Raw genomic sequence first — 24277 nt, 5'->3', positions numbered from 1 at the left:
ACAAACTTCCTGGCTAAGTTCTTTCCCATGGGCAAGACCAATGCTCTCCGTGGGAAGATTACAAGTTTTCAGCAACAAAATGATGAATCTGTTCCAGAAGCATGGGAGCGCTTTCAAGACTACATCCTAGAATGTCCCCATCATGGAATGGAGAGTTGGCTATTGATGCAGACGTTTTATCATGGGCTCGACAACAGTGCCCGAGAGACCATGGATGCTGCAGCTGGAGGAGCATTCTTATCACTTACTACATCACAAGCCACAGCTCTTGTGGAGAAGATGGCGTCCAACCAAAGCTGCAATGAAGAGAGGACCCAGACACGCAAGAGAGGTGGAGGTATGCATCAGCTGAAGGAGGTAGACATGCTGTCTGCAAAGCTAGACCTGCTCATGAAGAAGCTCGACGATAGAGCTGGAGATAAGAAGGAAGTGATGCACATCTACGACTCTCACATGACTTGTGAGGAGTGTGGAGATACTGGACACTCAGGCAACCACTGCCCTGAGATGCTTGAGGATGTGATCTACATCAACAACAACAACAACTACTACTACTACAACCGTCCTCAACAAAATCAAGGTTGGAATCAACAGAGGCCTAACTACTCAGGTAATTATCAAGGTAACAATTCTTACAACAATAATAATAATTTTCCACCATTGAGAGAGTTAGTGTCTAATCAAGGAAAGCTAATGGATAATCTATCTAAGAAATTGACATCAAATGATAAAATGCTAGAAAATATAAATAATAGAATGGATAATTTCTCTACTGCCATCAAGAATCAAATTAGCTTTAACAAAATGATTGAATCTCAGTTAAATCAAATGGCTGCTGCTGTTCCTGCTACTAACCCCGGTATACCATCACAACCGGAAGGATTAGAATCTGCAAATCTTGTAGACATGTTTGATGTAGGTAATTGGAGTAACCCTGTCACTGAATTTACTACTAACCTTCTGCCGGTCAAGAGAGGTGATCCAGGACGCCCCGTCATCCCGATCTCCATCGGCATGGTGGACGTCCCAGAAGCACTCTGTGACTTTGGCTCCAGCGTCAACATTATACCCAGGGTACTCTATGAGAAATTCTTTACATATCCTTTATTAGAGACAACCATGTGTTTGCAGTTTGCAGATCAGACGATAACTTTTCCAAAAGGAATATTGAAGAACCTTTGTGTCCGAGTTGGTACCTTGTATGCCCCAGCAGACTTCGTAGTAGTAGAGACCGGTAATGATGAGAGAGCACCCATCATCTTAGGGAGGCCATTCTTGAACACCTCGAGAGCTATCATCTACGCTAGCGCTGTCAAGATCAGTTTCTACATCAAAGGGAGGAAGGAGACATTTTTCTTCAGGAACAAGACTACACAAATTCCAGATCAATCCAGACGTGAATCAAGGAAGAGGACCAACAGGAGGAACAAGAACAAGCAAGTGTGGACCGAGTCAGCTAAGATGGTCACTGCAGTTCATGGAGGTCAAGATCATCAACTTATGTCACCATTTTTGACCAAGAAGGACGACCCAGGAATGCCAAGCATCTATTGCTCAATAAATGGATACAGCTTCTACAAGACGTTTTGCGACACCGGATCGGGCGTCAACATAATGGCCGCAGTCACCTATCGGCTCTTGTTCGGAACCATGCCCCTAAGACCAACATACATTCAGCTCCACATGGCAGATCAGACATTTCGAGAAGTTAAAGGAACAGTAACTGATGTCCCTGTCAAGATAGACGATCATTTTGTCTACACAGACTTTTAAGTTATTGACATGGGAGAAGATGAGTATGATCCACCCATCATCCTTGGAAGACCGTTCCTCAGCACCGTTAAAGCAATTATCTACATTGGAACCGGAGAAGTCCATATGCACTTCCCCTCAGAGAAGGTACGACGTTATTTTACTGACCCTAACTATATCGTTGAAGAATCTAAGCAGGTAAGGAAACGACGCAACCGCAACCAGAGGAGGCAGATCATCAAGGAAGGATGGGCAGACTATGAAGGAGAAGTTGTAGGATCAGAAGACGTAGAGTTTAAACAGAATTATCCATAGGAGACCGTATCACCGAGTCAGGTTTGGAAAGAGAAGATAACTATACATGAAGAGGAGGCGCCGCCGGAAGTACCGACTACGCCACCCAACGAATCCCAGGACAATTAAGAAAATGAAGAATCCCGTTCGGAGGACTTACACCGAACGCCTTGCCGAGAGGTAAACTTTGTAGTTATCCTTTCCCATTCAATTATTTTAAACAGTTTGCTTAGTTAATCATATTTATGCTATCTTAAAAAGAAAATAAAAATGTGAAAAACAGTAAGCCCCATGTGAGTATACGAGTGGCATAAAACCAATAAGTACATTCACTATGGTGGCATAAAAATAAAATAAATATTTCATTTCTGCTTTATAAAATAAAAACATAAAAACAGGGAGTAATAATTATTAAGGAGTCTCAACATGATAAAGGCTAGATATTTATGCTAACACTTAACCAGTTCCACAAGCTTTGTTGTCTATTTGAGCTCCACAGGATTTAAGAATCAAGAAGACTAGCAGACGGAGGACATTCTAATCGCTGTCAGAATGCTGCTGACTTTCAAATACACCTCTATCACCTGCTAGCTAAATCAAGAGAAATTACGTCAAAATTCAGCTTGGGGGTGAGCACCCCCATTTATCTCGATAAGTATTTCTATCTTTCTATCTATATTTATACTTATACTATATTAAAATACATAAACTATGAAAAACCAAATAAAGATTTTATGCTTATATATATATATATATATATCTTTTGCTTAGTATGTTTAATAAATAAATAAAGCGGCTTTGCTAATCTGTATCTTAATAATAAAACTCAAGCATGGTTATGATGAATAGTTGCTCTGCCTAATTTACATATTTTAAGTTCTCTCTCAAGTTTAGATATAACTGTTATAATTTAAAGCTTGCTCTAGACCTAAACTTGTGGGATGAAAACTTGATCTGAAGTCTAAGTTGTTGGATACGATATAGGAAGGTTGAGCTGCTATTTATCTGTTCCTAGAGATGCTAGAATTCTGGAGCACTTTATCTTTAAAAATCTTTAAAATGTTGCATGATGAGTTCCTGTATGATGAGAGTTTAAATCACTAAAAGAATCCTGTGATTTTTTGACTTTCTATTTATGTCATTACATATGAAAATAATGTCACAACATAAGAGTTGTGACAATTAGTTGACAAAAAATTATATGTCAAAAAATCACTGTCATAAATAGATCATGTGACATCTATATATTCTTTGTCATAAGGTATGACATTGGTTATTTGTCATTAATGATAATTTACGAAAACAAAAAAAAAGAAAATAAATTCCTACCATGGTCCTTTATGCATTACACATGTTTCATCCATTTCAGCAATCAATTCTTTACAATCTTCAGATACAAATTAAGTTACAAATCATCTGTGCTCAAGGAGCTACAAGCCTAGAAGATTGCTACTAATACATGCTGAGCAGCAACATTGAAGATTTCTTACAGTACATAAGTTGTAACTACATTTGAGTATATATAGGCTGTTCTTGAATCCTGCAAAACCATATATGGTCCAATAAATCAGCTAGCATATATCAAAACAATAATTAATTAGTAACTATTTGGAAAGTAACTAGAGAGGAAACTTCTACTTACTTCAACAGGCATTTAAAAAGCACAAAGATACACCTTCACGTGCAAGTTGCCATTGTACATGAAGAATTGAAGATAGAAGTTGGTACATGAAGCAAGTCATTCCTATGGCTTAAAACTATTTGTTTGAGTCTTGTCTGTCTAGGTGCATGAAGCAAAGTTTTTATGTATGGCATGAAGCAAAGTTTCATGCCAGTCGAAAGCTGTTGAGCCTTTTGTTGCTCCCAAACAAATATTGCAGAGCAGAGCACTATGGGTGCTTGTAGAACACTACTTCAGCATACAATTACTTATGTATTTTCACTAGGAAACTGAACATATGCAGTAATCAATAAACTAGAGCACCAATCAGCAGTGTTAGGAATAAAAGTCACATCTCTAGTGTTAAACAGTACTTTTCGTAGTAACGATAATGCAAATGTCAAGCAATAGCATTTGGCTTTGTTTACAACACCTTGAGCATTACTTATCTGAGTAGGGTGTGATGAAGCTGTAGCACTTGTCGTATTGCCCGGTGGGGGGAGCCCTCATCATTGAGGCAGCTGAGAAACCGCCACAGCCGCTGCCGCCGCCACACAGTTCTCCATATTTAAGGAGTACACAGTCAGCGACTTATAAATAGTACAAGTAACTTATGCAAGCTTGCAAAATTGTGCATACTGCCTAAGGAGTATACAGTCAGCAATTTACATCTGCTAGATGTATGATTTCTTTCTTACTCTAGATTTGATACTTTATAATAAGTGCTAAATTAAACTATGCCATTTGTTTCATTCCAATATTTTTCAAGTTAAAATAATGTACATGAAGACAGAAGTTGGACAAAATCATAGCAGCGCATGCACAAGATAGCCTAGCCGAATACTTATAAAAAGGGAAATCAGATGTTCTTAAAAGTAAGATTTTCAAAATTGTTTATTGCTCATTCATAATTTCTGAGGCAGTGTATTAATCATTAACTAGCAGTGAGTTGGAATGAAATGACAATTAGTTGCCATACATAACTACATAAACAAATAACAATCTACAATTCAAAAGTACTGTTGCTGTTTGCAGCAAAGCAACATACCTTGCAGAATGAATGGATGCTTGTGCATAATGCTCAGAAATAAAACATATGTACTGACAACAGTTTTTTACAATGATATTCAATTGATGCTTATGCCAAACTAATTATGCATTATTTGCTTCTAAAAAACTGTGTTCCTCTGAACTGCAACACAATTATAAGCATAGCGCAATTAAACCATACAGGTTTAGAACATTCAGGCATTACTAGACTTGTATAGGGCCCCAAATTCAATGGACATAAAACAATAATCACTGTTATGTCAAAAATGAAGTCTACACATTTGCAGATAAAGACAGATAAAAGTAACACGAACCTTTGCCTATGCGGAAGCCATTGAATGCAAACTTAGGGATTAGTGGCAGGAGAATTCAGTAATCATACATCAGTGGTCACATTCAGATGGACTGGAGATGGTGCGGATTGATTGAATTGGACGGACTGGGTGGTTACCTGAACCATTCGTCGAGTTCATCAGCTGACCAACGCGGATTGACTTGGGAACTCATCTTGTTAGGGTTGGCGACTGGGGGCAGCTGAAGTGCGGCCAAATCACCTTTGGCTGCTTCCCCTTGCCATCTGACGTTGATCCAACTCCGACAAGGGGAGGAGCCTCCTCCGCACGCACGCTCTGTGGACGAGGCCACCACATCAGATCTAGCATCCATGGTGCCGTCGCGGTTGTGGGGGAGGAGGAGGCACGGTGGAAGCAGAGGAGAAAGAGGGGAGTTGGCAACGGCGGCGGAGGGGAGAGAGAGAGTGGAAGGGGAGGGGCGATGGCCACACCGGAACGACGGCCTGCAGATCCGGCCGACGCCCACCATGGATCCGCCCTTCCATGCCCGATCAAAACGAGGAGTCGGGAAAGGGGACAGACTAGAGAGAGAGAGATGGCTCCCTCGGTGTGGGGTGACGGGCCAAGGGTTGGAGCGGACTTGAGTCTTCAAATTTAATAGGTTTGATAGTTTTTTTGGGTCCGTGCTCACATAGGCTTTGATTAGTTCCAAAATTTTTGGCAAAATGACCACCGTAGCAATTTTGTTTCTATTTGACAAATATTGTCCAATCATAGATTAAATATACTTAAAAAATTCGTCTTGCAAATTACAGGCAAACTGTGTAATTAGTTATTTATTTTATCTATATTTAATGTTTCATACATGTGCCATAAGATTTGATGTGACGGGGGATTTAAAAAATTTTGCAAAATTTTTTGATAACTAAACAAGGCCATAGTAGCGACGTACTTCCACAAAACGAATCATTGACAAAGGCCCTACTTATCAGAGACTTATCTAGTTGAGAAGAGTCACAAAAAACTTGCTATCGGTGACACGGTTTTCTTCGGTGGCAATGGTCGGCACCTTACAAGTGACGCGTTCTATTTACTCGTGTCACTGATTAAAAGGTGTCTCCTTTGTCATGTTTTGGCATAGTGCCCACATGGCAAAATGCCATGTAAGATGAAAAGCTGACGTGGAGATGACATGGTATGGAATAAGAATAGTTCTATGACATTTATTATGACATCCAGCTTTTTTATGTCACCAGATCAAAAAGCCTATTACAGAATGTCATAATCTGAATGATATAATGACATCACGGTCTATTGTCATACTAAATATGTCAAAAAATCATGCATTTCTTGTAGTGAATTCCTACCACAGCCATATATACATGCTTACTAGACTTTGAGCCACACATTTACTATTTACTGCTTATGAACATTAAGTGTGGTCAAGCTGTGTAGACCCTTAGGAGCTTGTCATGTGGTTAAATCAAGATTTCACTTGCACGTTCACTCATATATGCTACTTCTATTCCGGAAGTACCATCCACATATATCCATCCATTTTCATCTCCAGAACCACCTAAAAATATTCTACTCCTAACCCGGGAGAGAATAACCAAAAATATTTCTGTTTTTCCCCCGTGAAATAAATGCTCAAGTTATCTTGTTACTACCACTTGCTATATTATCTCAAGAGATGAGTGCTCTAAAAAAAAGAGAAGATACGAGGAAATAAAAAGGAGCAAGTGCTCGGAACCTCGAAAGAAAAGAAAAAGTAAGACGAGAGGTAAAAATGGACAAGTGTCCGACAGTAGAATTAGGGGTACAAGATACCCACCTGAGAGAAAAGAAAATGAAGAGCATCTCATTCTCCTCACTATTCAAAAAGCAAGGAAGGTATATATCCCCTCAAAGAGCAAAAGTAGAATTAGACTTTCACCACTGTTACCACCATCATCACCATACACCATTCATTCGCCACACATGCACATCTTGATTAAACTTATTGACTTGTTACTTTGGATCCATGGTTATACAATAAATGTCTTGTAAGTATGTATATTTTATCTCCCACCTATGAGCTCCAAATATTAAAGCCTTATTAGAGTAGGGTGAGAGAGAAGGCAATATCACTATGCTTCATACCACAAATACCACATATATTGAGAGAAGGCATATACCATCACTGCCTTGGTAAGGATCCAGAAATACCACAAAAGAGAGATTTGAGAGAATCATACAAGGAATCTCTAAGTTTTATTTGAAAATCTGCAAAAACACCAGAGCTATAGCTGATCAAGAATAAGAGACATGGCACTTGACTAGACTGTTCTATCTTTTAACTACTCAAGACAGAAGTGACGGTTACAAGTCCCATGGTGAAAGGTAAAGTAAGTAAGTTTTAAGTCTTGACAGTTTACTCTAACTCAGAGATGAGATCTTATTTAAAAAGCATGTGTACCGTCAATTTTTAAAAGATATTGCAACAACTTCTAATTCATCACTGAGAGTATCCTTGCTCAGGGACGAGCAAGAGGTAAGCTTGGGGGAGTTTGTTGACGGTCCTTAAGTATCAAATTTAATAATCAAATAAATAAAGAAAAGGATCCAAATGAAATCAACATTTAGACTTAGGGTTTTATCTGATAGAATTCCACGAGTTTTGGTGTTTGTCTATTTCTGCAGGGGGTTATCAAGAAATACGGAAGAAAGGCCCACATGTCGGGATTACATAGAGATATTAACGTGCCGCGCAATTATCTTACATCTAGAAGACTCCAGAAGCCACGAGACCGAAGCGGAGACGAAACGGGGCCAGAGGCAGGGCGCCCGCCCTGTTCCCCTAGGCGCCCGCCCCCTCCCTGAGTCCAATCAGGACTCTGCTTCGTGGGAGATCTCCACCAACCTAAAGGATGAATCTAAACCATACAATCTATGTCGGTTTGATCCAACGGCCCATATTCACTTGAAGGGACTATAAAACCAGACCCCCTGGCCCCTGGAGGAGAGAGCCTCTCAACCCTAATTCATTATTCTTCAAGGGAGAAGAAGCCTCTGATCAAGATTAGAGCCACCACATCAATTAGACATCTAGATTAGCATAGCTACATAGGATTAGAACTAGAAGGAGTCAATCTTCGATTGATTTCTGGATCTGTCAGGAGGATTCTTTGTAATTCTCTAGTTATGCTTCTAATTGCTTTCTAATTATCTTTGTTCTTCAATATTATGAATATGACATTGTTCTACTTCAATATATTGCTTATGACTTTGCTCTATTTGCTTATATTCAAGATTAGTTAGATATGACATTGTTCTTAGTTTATCATAGTTATGTACTTGGCTTAGTTAGATTGGATCTATATACATGCTTAGGATCGTATAGCGTTTATCCATCGGATCCATGGGTAAATGATAGATATTGTGTAGGCGTGGTGCTTATACCGTATTTATCTACGATTGTACCCAATATGCCAGATCGTGGGGTGGTTCGTGATAGTGACAGCTTCATTGATTCTTATATAGTCCCCCTCTCGTGTATTGGGCTGGCAGAGCAACATTATTACAGGAGAGTGATTGGTATGTTTCTCATTTACCTTGCTAATATCACTATGCATGGGCGTAGTCTTGTCTCACAATGATTGCTAAGTATGCTTGCACTAACTATGATAATGCTAGACTATATAGTTGAGAATAACTTAGGGAATATTCTTGTAGTTCGTTCTAATTCCATGCTAATGACTTTCTAGAGTATCTAATTGAGGTGCTTATCATATTTATATGTGGCTGATCAGATTAATTATCCTTGTCACTACTCATTATTTCATATATCTTTTATGTGACACTTACCCCTGTATGAAAGAGTTAGATAAATGTTCTCAATTATATATGCAATGATAGATACTCAATCTCATATTCTATTCTGTAATCACTATTGATGATTGCTAATCCCTTCCCAGTGGTAAAACTATAAATAACGATACCTGGAATACTTTCCGATTAAAATGCTACATCGGTATTAATCTGTGCGCTTGCAGATCCCATTCATTATTTATTTAGAAGAGCAATTGCATATTTCAATACCGCGTCTCTCATGTCATGCTGGGGAAGACAACTTGGCTTAAGTGGTATGAGGGATAGGTTTGGCATTTTTGGCACCGTTACTAGATTTAGAGAACTTAGTCTACTTTTGGTAATGATGTTAAGAATACCCAACATCCCTCTAACGCATGGGGCCCACACGTCAGCTTCGTCCCCCACCTCTCCAACCGCTCCCTTCCCCTGGACAACAACCAGCCGAACCCCCGCTCCCTTTCCCCCACGACCCCTTCCTCCCCCGCGCCTTGCTCTTTTGAGCGCGCTCGAGCTCGAGCCTCCTCCCTCTCCCTATTTCGCTCTCTCCCTACCTTTGTCTCACTCTAAGCGCGCAGTGAACCGCCACCAAGTCCGCCGCGACCCACCGCACACCACGCCATCGAATCGAGCCATTTCCGCTCCAATTCTCCGCGCTAGTGAGCTCCACTCATTCCCCGCATTCTTCTCAATCAAATTCCTCGCGATTCGGTGCCTCCTAGCGTCGTAGCCGCGAGCTCCGAGGAGCCGGCCATGGCGCCGCCGTGGTCCGCCGCGCCAGTCATTTCCCCGGCCACACTGAGCTCAGGAATGAACTCGCCTCGTGCTCCTCTTTCCCCTTGTGCTCGCAATTGGGAAATTGGTGCTCGTAGCGCCATAGCCGCCGTCTCTGGCGAGCTTCACATCGCCGGCCATGGTGGGCGGCCGCCTCCTCTTCCCCCTCCGGCGGTCGCGCCCTTCTTTCTCTATCTCTCTTTTTCATCTTGTGATCCTAGCCGTGCATCTCTAATCCGATGGCCCGAAACTCCCGATACCCTTTCGCAGGGCAACTTTGCTAAAGAGACCTCCAATTTTCTTTTATTCATGCCCGTAGTCCGTGGCTGAGGGAATTTCCAGGATTTCTTTGTTTATTTTAAATCGTTTATACTTTGCAGTAATTACAATTTTGCCACTGCACTAATTTGCTCGTAGAATCGTCGTTTTAGCTCCGATTTCACCCGTTCAAATTGCGTTAGATTTGTAATCACTTGACCTTTGTGTTAGTAATCTTGGGTCACCAATTTGAAATATTTTAATTTCGTGACCCTATTTAATTAAATACTTTTATAAAGAAAATCTTAGGAAATTCATATCTTCTCCGTTTTAGCTCCGATTCGATCCGTTCAAGTTGCGTTAGTTTCATAATTTCATAAGCTTCGCGTTGGTACCTTTGTTGTCTACATTCACCCCTGTTAGGTTTTCTAGATAAATACAAGTCCATAGATAGCCTTTGCAGTCCCGTTTAATGCGTAGATTTCGTGTCGTAACTCCGTTTTGCGTGAATTTTGCGTTGACATGATCGTAGCAGCGTGTAGATGATTTTGGAAAACTTTTATTTGCATTTATTTACTGCTGGTGTACTTTTCTAATTATAATCTTGTTTGCTTCGTGTATGTCTGTCTCTGATTGTTTGTGTGTTGATGATCGATGATCGAGAATAGACAGTGAGCTTTATTTCGGTGATCAAGATCAGAGCCTTGGAAGCAAGTAAGACTAGCAGGACCAGCAGGAGCAATTGGATCAAGGCAAGTATAGCATTTGGGTTTTAATTCTATGACTATGATCTTGTGACTAGATTAATATAAAGCAACAAATGATAATAATGACTTTTTAGCAACTTGAGGATTTATTCGTAAGTGATAACCGGGATGAAAGTGCAATCATGAGGGCTATGATGGCTCTGGCTTTAGTCAAGTATGAGTAATTTTTCTAGCTTGTTAGAGGTTACCCGTGTGGCGCAAATGGGGGATAGCAAATCGTGGATCCCCTGCGGGGTAAAATCACACGGACTGACTATCGAAACCAAGCGGCCCTAACTTGTTAGACGAACCTTTGAAAGACTTCATAGTGATCCCTGCCGGCCTACCTTGGTAGTGGGTTATGAGGCTGATCACCTCGGGCGAAAGGGTAAATCATGACTCATGGGTAAAGATGTACAACCTCTGCAGAGTGTTAAAACTGGTATACTAGTCGTGCTCTCGGTTACGAGCGGCCTTGGGGATTCTTACGTTAAGGGTGATGAATCTTGTAATGTTAAGAAACTCATTGTTTATTGTTTAATGCTCTATATTATTTATGTCACATTGATCATGAGACCATAGGATCTATACTATCTAGTTGCTATACTTGCGGAGTTCGTCTTGGACTCACTCTTGCTATCTCCCCCACACCTCGGGAGAAGTATTGGGCTTGTGATCAACCAGTCAGTTGGATCCTGTAGAGTGAAGTTATCACCCAAAGTTTGGAGTTATCTTCCGTGGTTTGATGTCTAAGGTTATTTCTGATTTATTATGTACGTTATATAATTCATGCGTTGTCCTTTGATATTACCCCTTATTTGTAGCTATATGTGAGGTTTGTCTTCTAAAACTCACATATGGTGCATATCTGATTTTGTCCTTAAAATCGGGTGTTACAAAGTGGTATCAGAGCAATGCTGACTGTAGGATGCAAACATAGTTAGAACCGGACGTTTTACCATGCTTCTATCTCTGCTTACTTCTTGCTTTCACCTTAACCTTGATAATTGCTAAAATTTATGCTTACCTCTTCCCTATTCTGTTATAAAACTTTGTCTCTATTCTAAATCCAACCTCCTTGTCTATTTAGATGGCTCATAACAATGAGACCATTGGCATGAAGGAACAAAAGGATTCAGAGATGCCACTCGTAAAAGCATTTGACAAGGAGAAGCTTCTAGCCATGCAAAAACAAGTAGTGGAAGGAATGACTCAGATTGGGAACTGTCAACAGCGCAGCTCAGGACCAGTTAAGAAACAAGTAGCAGAAGCGTGGAAAAATCTAAGAAGCCATGGAGGTGTTGGTAGTAGTACATCGGGATATCAGGATCAATGCCATTGCTGTAGGCATTATGGTCTTCCTTGTCTTCGGAATAGGTCATCTAGAAAGGACGTTGAGGTAAAACCAAATTGTGTGACTAATGAGGATAGTGAACAACATTCAAATCCTATGTTGTCACATTTAGCTTTGAACTCTGGCCATGAAAATCCAAACCTTGGAGATGAAGAAACTTCTCAAGCTAACCCCACTGCTCATGAGGTATACATAGATGGATGGACCATCACTTATAAAGAGTTTCAACCTCCAAGGATCAACCAAGTTAGGAAGAAAGCTAGCCAGCTAGAGACAAACCTTCAGAGTCAGCGAGCTGATAACACACCGAGCCACACCTCAGTGGAAAATGATATCGCGAAGGATCCAGCTAAGAAAAAGTGTTATCACTGCCGACAGGAAGGACACTATGTAAACTCTTGTCCATAGAGGAATCAATAGATGCATCCTGAAAGTAGCCACACTGAGTTTAAGATATAGGAGTTTGTGCCCTTGTGTAATAAAAGCGCTAGTAGCAAAAGTCGAGTTTGTGTGCCTTGTGAACCTTTACTGCTTGGTTGGATTGTCTTTATGTTTATGTTTGATTTGGATCTTTGTAATGAGTGCAATGATCTTGTGAGTTTCTTCACAATTTCATTTAGTTTATATGTCTAAGGCATAAGGATTAATGACATAAATAGTTGGGTTTTGGTTTTTTTCTCTTGTTACCTTATCATGCCTTTTTGGAGTATCACCTCTTTATCAATTCATATCTTTGATCTGGGATGAACAAAAATCATGAGAAAATTCTGGATGATAGTGGACTTCAAGTTTTTTCTCTGACCTCAAGAATCACCCCCATAGCTATTTTGGTATTGGAGTTATGAAAGTCATAAGATGATACAGTTGTGCTGTCAACCACCTGGACCAGTTTTGGTTGCCTACTGTTTGGGACAAATGCAACCATAGGATTTGGAAAAGTGTTCTATAGCAAAGTTTTAGGTAAGTTGCCAAGCTTTCTAACGGTATAAGCTATAACCCTATTGGATTAACAAAACAAGAGTTATGTCCATTTTACTACACTGGTGATTTTCATATTGCAAGGAAATTTCAGGATATTAGTTTTTTTCCTTGCACATAAGTTCCTTGGAATGTCTAAAGGATCTCAATGCAAGATAACTTGTCAAGAAAACGTCCAAGCTACCTTCCTTGTGCCTCCTAGTTGACCTTCCTTAAGGGGGATAGAACCTTGATATCACGGGTTGATGCATTCTCATTTTATCCTGAAGTGAGAGTTGTCTCTTGAGATATTCTATGGTTATGATCATCTCTCCTTCTCGTGTTATTGACGTTGGTCACTTGATGATAGGGATTGTAGTATCCCATGGAACAGGAGCCATATATGATGCCTCTTACTGATACGTGGGAAGAGAATGATGATCCTACCCTTGAAGAATGTTATGAGTATGATGAAGCTGAGTACTATCAAAATAATGATACTGAAGAGCAAGTTGGAAGTGAATCAAATCAGAATCCACAACGGCGAAACAGAAAAAGGAAAAGCCGTAAGAAGCCTGCTCATGGAAGTAAGGTGCAACGAGACTATATCAATGGAAGACTAAGCAATGTGGATAGACATAACATTCATGGAGCTACCAAAGTGGTTGGTGGCTATATTCAAGTAGACTCGGTGTAAGTTTTTGCTCTGTTTGACCCAAGTGCTTCGCATTCCTTCATTTCTGCCGACCTCGTAAAGACAATCGAGAGGGTAAAGTGTCCAATGAGGAAGCCTTTATTAGTTCAAACCCCAGTGGGAGAAATACAAGCAGATCAGGTTTGCTCAAATATCAATCTGGTCATAAACAAGGAAAACTTCACTGTAAATCTCATTGTGGTAGAGTCACTTGGTATTCCCTTGGTCCTTGGTAATGGATGGTTGTGTGCACACAAAGGAGTGATCTATGGTACCCAGTACAAAATGCTCATAACAGCACCATCAGGGAAAAGAATTGAGTATCACAGTGGTCCACTCCTACGTGAGGAGGCAAATACATATTAAGTTTCCCTGTCTCTTGGAGTTGTAAGCTAAAAGAAATTAGTAGTCAAGATGGACTTTGGTCAATTATGAATAATAGTTATTCAATGGAAATTATGTTCACAAGGTGTGACCTTGAGGTATAAGTGTTTACATTTGGTATGCAAGTTGAGAAGTTGAAAGAGTCATTAAGATCTTTTTCCTATTTCTGTCAGAGGATCTGAGCCTCTTCCGAATCTCGAGGACGAGATTCATTTTAAGGGGGTAGAATTGTAACGCCCTAAAAATTCCCTTATTTAAAATAGTTCAAATTTGATTTTTTTTGGAGTCAATTTTGTGAGCATTAAAATATAGGAAAAATAATAATTTTTGGGAAATTAAAATTTAACGTAAGTTTAGAAATATGTGGATGCATACATGCTGCAGCATTTTTTGTGATGTGTGAATTTAAGCAAAAGGAAATTTGTTCAAAATTCAATTTATAGAAGCATCTGAAAATTGGTTTAAAAATAAGAAAAGAAATCTTGTTCCCCTCCTTCTCGGCCTCCTGGCCCAGCCCACCCGCGCCTCCCCCTTTTTCCTCTTGGGCCGAGGCCCATCTGGCTGCCCCCTCCTTTCCTCCCTTCTCTCTCTGACGCGTGGGGCCTGCACGTCAGCTTCATCCCCCACCTCTCCAACCGCTCCCTTCCCCTGGACAGCATCCGGCCGAACCCCCGCTCCCACTTCCCCCACGACCCCTTCCTCCCCCGCGCCTTGCCCTTTTGAGCGCGCTCGAGCCCGAGCCTCCTCCCTCTCCCTATTTCGCTCTCTCTCCCTGCCTTTGTCTCACTCTAAGCTTGCAGTGAACCGCCACCAAGTCCGCCACGACCCGCCGCGCACCACGCCGTCGAATCGAGCCATTTCCGCTCTAATTCTTCGCGCTAGTGAGCTCCACTCATTCCCCACGTTCTTCTCAATCAAACTCCTCGCGATTTGGTGCCTCCTAGCGTCCTAGCCGCAAACTCTGAGGAGCCGGCCATGGCGCCGCCGTGGTCCGCCGCGCCGGACATTTCCCCGGCCACTCTGAGCTCAGGAATGAACTCGCCTCGTGCTCCTATTTCCCCTAGTGCTCGCGATTGGGAAATTGGTGCTCGTAGCGCCATAGCCGCCGTCTGCGGCGAGCTTCACATCGCCGGCCATGATGGGCCGCTGCCTCCTCTTCCCCCTCCGGTGGCCGCGCCCTTATTTCTCTATCTCTCTTTTTCATCTTGTGATCCTAGCCGTGCATCTCTAATCCGATGGCCAGAAACTCCCGATACCCTTTCATAGGGCAACTTTGCTAAAGAGACCTCCAATTTTCTTTTATTCATGCCTGCAGTCCGTGGCTGAGGGAATTTCTAGGATTTCTTTGTTTATTTTAAATCGTTATACTTTGCAGTAATTACAATTTTGCCACTGCACTAATTTGCCCGTAGAATCGTCGTTTAGCTCCGATTTGACCCGTTCAAATTGCGTTAGATTTATAATCACATGACCTTTGTGTTAGTAATCTTGGGTCACCAATTTGAAACATTTTAATTTCATGACCCTATTTAATTAAATACTTTTCTAAAGAAAATCTTAGGAAATTCATATCTTCTCCGTTTTAGCTCCGATTCGATCCGTTCAAGTTTCATTAGTTTCATAATTTCATAAGCTTCGCGTTGGTACCTTTGTTGTCTAAATTCACCACTATTAGGTTTCCTAGATAAATACAAGTCCGTAGATAGCCTTTGCAGTCCCGTTTAATGCGTAGATTTCATGTCGTAACTCCGTTTTGTGTGAATTTTGCGTTGACGTGATCGTAGCAGCGTGTAGATGATTTTGGAAAACTTTTATTTGCATTTATTTATTGTTGGTGTAATTTTCTAATTATAATCTTGTTTGCTTCGTGTATGTCTGTCTCCGATTGTTTGTGTGTTGATGATCGATGATCGAGAATAGACGGTGAGCTTTATTTTGGTGATCAAGATCAGTGCCTTCGAAGCAAGTAAGACTAGCAGGACCAGCAGGAGCAATTGGATCAAGGCAAGTATAGTATTTGGGTTTTAATTATATGACTATGATCTTGTGACTAGATTAATATAAAGCAACAAATGATAATAATGACTTTTTAGCAACTTGAGGATTTATTTGTAAGTGATAACCGGGATGAAAGTGCAACCATGAGGGCTATGATGGCTCTGGATTTAGTCAAGTATGAGTAATTTTTCTAGCTTGTTAGAGGTTACCCGTGTGGCACAAATGGGGGATAGCAGACCGTGGATCCCCTGTGGGGTAGAATCACACGGAAACCAAGCGGCCCTAACTTGTTAGATGATCCTTTGAAAGACTTCATAGTGATCCCTGCCGACCTACCTTGGTCGTGGGTTATGAGGCTGATCACCTCAGGCGAAAGGGTAAATAATGACTCATGGGTAAAGATATACAATCTCTGCAGAGTGTTAAAACTTGTATACTAGTCGTGCTCACGGTTACGAGCGGCCTTGGGGATTCTTACATTAAGGGTGATGAATCTTGTTATGTTAAGAAACTCATTGTTTATTGTTTAATGCTCTATATTATTTATGTCGCATTGATCTTGAGACCGTGGGATCTATACTATTTAGTTGCTATACTTGCGGAGTTCGTCTTGGACTCACTCTTGCTATCTCCCCCACACCTCAAGAGAAGTATTGGGCTTGTGATCAACCAGTCAGTTGGATCCTGTAGAGTGAAGCTATCACCCGAAGTTTGAAGTTATCTTCCGTGGTTTGATGTCTAAGGTTATTTCTGATTTATTATGTACGTTATATAATTCATGCGTTGTCCTTTGATATTACCCCTTATTTGTAGCTATATGTGAAGTTTGTCTTCTAAAACTCACATATGGTGCATATCTGATTTTATCCTTAAAATCGGGTGTTACACCAATTGCTGAAGCTATGGCACAAAAGACCTTGCAAGAAGTCTCTGCTCCAAGTCTTGAGAACATTCCAACTGGTCTAAGATTTGAAGTAGAAGAAGGAGCACCCGAGTTTGTGCTCAAGTCAAGCCTCATCAATTTGGTGCAAGCTACACAATTCAGTGGAAAGGCACATGAAGATGACTTTCATTGCATCCTGCGGAAATCAAACATACCACACAGTGAACAAACCATGGTATATATATATACATATACTCCAGCAGAGCATAAGACCACTTACCTTAACTTCATTGACGAGCCACTTAGCAGCGCGCTCCACCCTCTCCGCCTCTTCGGTCTCGGCGATCTCCTCGTGGCCAGCCCAGTGATCCCCGCGCTGGCGCCATACATAAACATGTTGGTGACCGTCGTGGGGACGCCCTTGGATTTCCTCCACATCGTCATCGGAGGCCGCCTGGGCCCCCTCGCCCTCTGTGCTACCCCCAGCCACGGTAACGGGTATCATCATACACTTACCCTGGCTAGGGGAGCCCTCTAGCGTGGAAGCTTGCGCTGGAGCTGGCGTTCGGGCCCTCTCTTCAGCCGGAGAAGGGGACGAGACCTTGTCTTCCTCCTGCACCGCGCTGCTCGGGGGAGGTGTCCCTGCGGTCTCATCGCCCCTTGTCGAGGTGCTCGCCCTGGCCTTGTCTTGGACCGGGTTCTCCTCGGCGACCGCCGCCGTAGTCACAACGACAGGCTACTCCACGGGTTGCTCGCAGACGGTCTGCTCTGCGGCATCATGATCGGCAGCTACCGGCTCGGTTGTCCTCGAGCCCACAACATTGCCAGGATCAACATCCGAGGCAGCGCTATAAAGACGAGTTAATTCAAATTACCATACCGACATCAAACTTCGTAAAAAAGAGAGCGAAGAGACACTTTTCTTGATGAACTTATAGATCGGAGCTTCGGTGCACCACTGTGAAGAACCTTCTCCTAGCTCTCCCGGTCGTCGCGGTTATCTCGGCCGCCCCCGGTCGCACCTGCTCGACGTGCGCGGTAGGCGGATCTCCGCCAACCTGACCTCCGTCGCATGGGGCGACATCCGGGCGGGTGCGGGGTCTGCAAACCAAAGTTGGGGCTGCCTCTTCATCCTCGTTGTCGTCCTCAACAATTCTGATAAGCCGGCGCTGCTTGGGAGCCCGGGTGTCCGAGGTCGACCCCTGGCCCATTATGGGACCTGCAGCTGCTAGCATTGCCTCTACTGCAGATGGCTCCGCAGCCATTGGCCTCTTGCCGGCCACCCTGTTGTCGGTGGTCGGCGCTCGACGACTCCCCTCCTCGTCACTGCTGGTGTATTGGTCACACTGAGCAGCGATGACCGCTGGAGGATCCACTCTGGCCGGAGGCTCCATACCGGGCGCCAGTGACACGTACACCATTGCCCGGTCCACATCTTCGATCTACAACAAAAGTACGACAAGTCATTAACATAATAATGTCATGCTTTTGGAACATTGCCAAAGAACTACAATTACCTTGGGAGCTGGCCTACCCAGCTTATAGGCGTGCATTCGGTTGTCGCTTCTTACGAAGCTACTGTCGCCCAAGTTGAACAGCTCGTTAATCCTTTGCTCGATTTCTGATTTCTCAAGGTTCTTTGGGCGTAGCCTGGTCAAATCCTGCCCGCCTTGGTACTCATACGCGGCGTGCACCCTTCTCTGACAGGGCATCACTCGTCGAGCGAGGAAATTCCCGACCACCCCTGGTCCATCTAGGTGGGACTAGTCGATCAGACTCATCAACTCTGATACTTGACCAGTGTGCTCCGGCCGATCTGTCTAGCTAACCCTCTTCTCAGGAATGTAGCCGACGTCGCAGAATGTGGCGCTTCCCGGCTCCTCCTTGATGTAGAACCACCTCTTGTACCACTCAGTCAGGGAGGTGTTCCATGGGCAGCTGAGGTAATGATTCTTCATCCCGTCGCGAAGATTGAGGTATACTCCACCTGCAAGCTTGGAGCCTCCAACCGTCCCTCAAGCAGAACAGGTAGCGGAAGAGACCAAAGTGCGGCTCTATTCCAACATAGGCCTCGCACAAATGAATGAAGGTAGAGACAAGGAGAATGGAGTTCAGGTGCAGATTGCAGATCCCGATCTCATAGTAAAGAAGAAGACCTTGAAGGAAAGGATGAACGGGAACCCCAAATCCCCTTTTCAAATAATCCTCAAAGACTATGATCTCACCGGCGCGGGGGTCGGGGTAACTCTCTCCTTCTGGTGCCCTCCAGCCGCCGAGCTCCTGGTTGTGCAGAAGCCCCATTCCGACGAGGTCGTTGAGGGACCTCGTGGTGCTCCGAGATTTCTTCCACTCTTTTGCCATCATCTCAGCCCTTTTCTTCAAATCGCTCTTCGTCATCTCCGCAGTAGGGCAAGCTTTGAACTAGGTGTTGAGTGTTTGGGGGTGCTGAGGACGGTGATGGCAGGAGGCAGTAGTGGCAAAGGCAGGAGACTGGTATGCAACTGCTGGGTAAAGAACAGGGATTCAACATCGGGCCCTTTATAACAGCAAACCCACCCTTTCCACTTCTTGCCTTATGGGGAAGTGGGCGGATCTCGCGGCAGTCGCGGCGTTTCGGTTTTCAATAATTATTGCAGTTAATTTGGTGGCCTTTCTGAATGATTGTTGGTTTCCTTTTTTTGATCCGCACGAAGAGCGGCTGTACAGTTAGCAAGCGCCTCTTTTTATGCAACAGATTGACAAGGTGTCAGGATGCTCCGTCACATCGCACATTAATACGGTGATACGATTTTTTCAAAGATAAGTACGATCTTCGGCTAGACGAATATGGTATGCTCGGGGACTGTACCGACCACCGAGCATGATATGCTCGGGGACTGGTCGACCACTGAGCATGATATGCTCGGGGACTGGTTGACCAGTTTGCCCATTTGACAATCTGGGGACTGGACCAACCATCGAGCATGATATGCTTAGGGACTGGTCGACCAGTTCGCCCCCTCGACAATCTAGGGACTGTACCAATCGTCGAGCATGACGTGCTCTGGGACCGGTTGGCCGGTTCTCACAGCCGCAAATAAGTGTGACACGCTCTTGGCCTGGAAAATTCAATTGCATAACGTCTAATTGGATAATTTTAACTATTTAGACCTTGATACAAGGCTCATACTTCGCCTTCCAGCAAGCTCGGGGACTATATCGGTACGATGCATCTGGCGATGCATTTCACTATCAGATTTTCTATGTGGTTTTTTCTCTTTAGACCCTGGCACCACGTACTTACGTCACCTACTACTAGGCTCGGGGACTAAGTGGGCACACTTCACCTTCTGGTAAATATGCTTGCTTTTTTGAGATCTATACTTTTCAGAAAAGTAAAGTGGGCACACTTCACCAGGAAAGAAATCTTTTTTGATAAAAGAGCACCATGTATTCTTTGGACAACCTGCTCCTTCGATATTAGGGTTGATCAACTGTCTTTTGAGTTGGTCAAAATACCGTTGCAACTGTTTGGGCAACTTTCATGCCGATCAAAGGTGTCAAGCCTTGCTGGTCGAAGAAGTTCAAGACGGTGTGTTACATCATAATACATGGAGCTTGGGGACTAGCTGTGGGGGTATAAACCCCTATACCCTTACGGCTAGACTTGGGCCAGGAGGCTTGGTCCATCACGAGACAGTTCGAGGCTTGATCCAACTGCCTGGAGTCTCGTGCAAGGAAACAAGACGTGGAGACCAAGCAGGATTCTAGTCGATTAGAATAGGAATTGATATCATGCTATCTATGGCAATTGTAACCGACTAGGATTAGTTTCCAGATCTGTAACCCTGCCCTCTGGACTATATAAAGAGAGGCAAGGGACCCCCTGAGATAGATCATCTCAACTCAATCCAATATAATCAGACGCAGGACGTAGGTATTACGCCCACACGGCGGCCGAACCTAGATAAAAACCTTGTCTGTGTCTTGTGTCACCATCAAGTTCGTAGCTTGCGCACCTGTCTGCCGATAAACTACTATCGTGGGTATACCCTAAGGTACACTGCCGACTAGCTTTCGTCGACACTTTCTCTCTATTAGGAAAAGTGAAGCAATGGTCCTATGCCAATCACCATTCTGTAGATATGTGGGACTAGTGTTCCAACGCTTTCCTTGTTAAGTTTTTCTCTGTGGGCAAGACCAATGCTCTTTGCAATAAAATCTCCAGTTTTACACAACAAGCTGAGAAATCTATTCCCGATGCTTGGGAGAGTGTTGGTATTTTTAGCATCACTTCATAATAAGTTGTCATCCTTAACATGATGCCAAAACCAAGGATACAAATAATCTACACGCAATAACTCTAAATAGAATATATCTGCAAGCACATAGATAATTCTCCTGTTGTAGCATCTCACCCAGGAAGTATTCTGAGTATCGTTGATTTCTTTTATGTCAAAAGGATAAAACAACATTCTATTTATTAGGCTTAGGTGATCTTGTATGAACTAAGGAAATTGTAATTATGTAAATCTATCATAACCAATAGTACTAATGCTTTAGCGATAACTTGTCGATAAAATATGATAAATGATAAATGATAACTGAGTAATGAAGTAAATTGTATTCTAGAGATAGAAAATAAAGACTCACTAATGAAGCAAGACAATCATGATATTTAGATAAATAAAAGAAACTTATGTAATTACTAATATAAGGTCTACGGCCTACGCCATGCTACACATTTTCATCTATAGTGTGACAAACTCAAAAAACGTCATAAAGAGCATCAACTAATGAGGGTTTTAAGACACAACCGTCACCTCCTTCGTGACCGCGCTCTGCTAGTCCTATGTACAGGGGATGGACTACAGAGGAACCAACACAGCTGTCACCTATGCGGACTACCACACGACCCGACACGTCAAGGTGCCTCCGTAGGTACACAAAATATCTAGACACCACGTCTACATAATGTGCACCACCTGACTCACTCGAGTATTGAATCAGGCGCTTTACAATCATATAACAATAATCATCATAAACTACATCTATATCAAATATGAAACTAGAATAAACTAAGAACTGAATAAATAGGAATATATTAAAGTAGAGCAAAGTCAAAATGAAATACAAAATAATATTACCAATTTCTAGAAGACAGATCTGGAATCCCGAGCGGAGCGCCCGATCTGTACTTGAACCTTGCTAGATGCCTATACTAAGAACTTGAAGAACTAGAGCTCTACTTCTAATCTCTAGAAATCCTAAATTCTGACTACTCTTGACAAATGAAGCAAGAGGAATGAATTGAATCTGGGGTGTCTCCTGGGAGGGGGTTTTGCCTCTCTATTTATAGCCTGGTGAAGTGTACATGCGCCGTTGGATCAAACCGACTTAACAAGCGGCTGAGATGACTCCCCAAAGGCGATGGAGGAAGCTTCCAGAAGGGGAGGCCAAATCCTAGACATAGGGGGCCGAGCGGCGCCAGGGTTGGGCCAGCCGGCCCCACCTGGTGGTCTCTGCCGATCCCCTTGTTCCGAGAGTCTTCTGGAGTCTTCCTGATCCCTTTGGTGCCCTCCTTCCGCCGTGGATAAGTTTCGTGGTTAATTGGCACTTAAATCCCTCTTTTCAACACTTTCTAATATAATGCCTAAAAATCATAGAATATACAAAACTCATGGAAATTGTCAGTTTAAATCCTAGACTAATGTGTTTTCATATTTTCCTTTGAGTCTAAAGTTCTAAATAAGTTGGCGTTATCAACCATCAACAATACCCCCAAGCTAAGTCTTTGTTAGTCCCTTAGCAAAGTTGACTTGATATAATATTTTCTGGATTTCTTATGTTTAATTTCATCAAATACTTGAGCATTGAATTAAAAATTCTTCTCTGGATTATAATTCATCAATCTATCCTACAAACTCATTCTTATTCCTTAAAACGTGGGGCTCTTCAACTTTAATCAAATCTTAGGTGATTGAAAGATAGAATAAGCAAGCAAGCACTGCATATATTTTATTCTTTGTTTATACACCACTCCAGAGGTTTTATTTAATAATTTGAAAACCATGAGAGTTTACTGATAAGATTGCAGTGGACTACTAAGCTATACATCATGATTGAATGTGCTAGTGATTTAAGTTATATTTTCAAACTCTTATACAATATTCTCTCTTTTCTGTCTTGTGAAAGATGTGGGCTATCTCCCTAGCGGATACTTTTGTACCAATTTTTTTCTCTCAGACGGGTGTCCTTGCACCCATTGTTTTTCTCTCTTTTAATTTGGCACATACCTTTTTGGTATGGCATCTTTTGGGCTTATCTTCTCTGGTATGGCATCTTTTAATTTTTTTAGCCCACATTCTCTTTTAGACTCCTAAGAGAGAATTTGTTGCATAGAGTAAAAAACCATTTTTATGCCTATGGATTCAATCATAAATGTATAACAAAATAGTCTACTCAAATCTTATTAGCAAGACAAATTATAGATTGATTGATTTAACTCTTGCAAAATGTCTGGAGCTTAGCTATCACTTAGAATAAAATATATACTAGCTCAAACATTTTTATATCATATCTGCCAATTATTTAGACTGAATTACAAGCTTTATGCTACCCACATATATCAGTCCTCAGAATAAATTATCGAGGTAGATAAACTTCATATAATTCCAAAGAGAATTTTAAATTCTAGTACTAAGTGATTGCAAGTATATATATATTGAATAAATAACAGAATTAAAGACTAATTCTAATTATTCTAATTTGATGACTCAAATTAAATGCTGGAAAGTAAATACTAAAATAAATACTAAAGATAGAATATTTACAATGGAAAAAGGTAGGTCACCTCGCGGGGGCTCTCCCTCAAGCTGAATGTTACTGGGCTCAGTATTGTGGTGGAGGTGGTGGTTGAAATCCCATCTGCTCTGTCAGGTACTCTAATCCAGTCTGCATGTGTTGTTGTCCCTCATGTAGCTGTCTGAATTGCTGATCCGCCTGGTGCTGCCACTGCTCATGTCGCTGAAATCTATCATCAATGTGTTGTTGCCACTGCTCATGTCGGCGCAAAGTTTCGTTAATCGTTTGCTGTCCCTATTGAAGGTTAGTGAGATTCAAAGACATAATAGGATAATCATTAATAGAAGTCCCGAAATGCTGTTTAGGTGGCGGCATGTATTCATCTTTGGGTGGTGCATGGAACGGGTATGGTCCACTAGTGGTGTGGTCTACATTTCTGCGCATAGAAAATGATGCACGGCCCCTCCGAAAAATTTATCTGGTATCATCTAGCTCCTGTGTGGGGGATGTTCCCCATCCTATGGATATAGATGGCTCTCCTTGCTCAT

General features: G+C 42.2%; 1 protein-coding gene across 5 annotated transcripts; it reads right to left on the bottom strand.

The window, feature by feature from the left end:
- LOC110430549 lies at window positions 3357-5688 on the bottom strand. 5 transcript variants are annotated; one of them, XR_002447895.1, is made up of 3 exons: window positions 5208-5688; window positions 4140-4266; window positions 3357-3586 (listed from the first exon to the last, which is right to left on the bottom strand). XR_002447895.1 is itself a non-coding variant. In XM_021448316.1 (3 exons), exons 1-3 carry the CDS (start codon window positions 5576-5578, stop codon window positions 3553-3555), a joined length of 501 nt encoding a protein of 166 aa, XP_021303991.1. In that variant the 5' UTR covers window positions 5579-5688; the 3' UTR covers window positions 3357-3552. The 5 variants fall into 5 exon arrangements, 1 of the variants encoding a protein (XP_021303991.1); XR_002447896.1 differs by having other exon boundaries at window positions 4152-4266; XR_002447897.1 differs by having other exon boundaries at window positions 4140-4247.

Source organism: Sorghum bicolor, chromosome 9 (assembly GCF_000003195.3).
Source record: "Sorghum bicolor cultivar BTx623 chromosome 9, Sorghum_bicolor_NCBIv3, whole genome shotgun sequence".
NCBI lineage: Eukaryota > Viridiplantae > Streptophyta > Magnoliopsida > Poales > Poaceae > Sorghum > Sorghum bicolor.
This window is presented reverse-complemented; position numbering and strand designations above follow the sequence as displayed.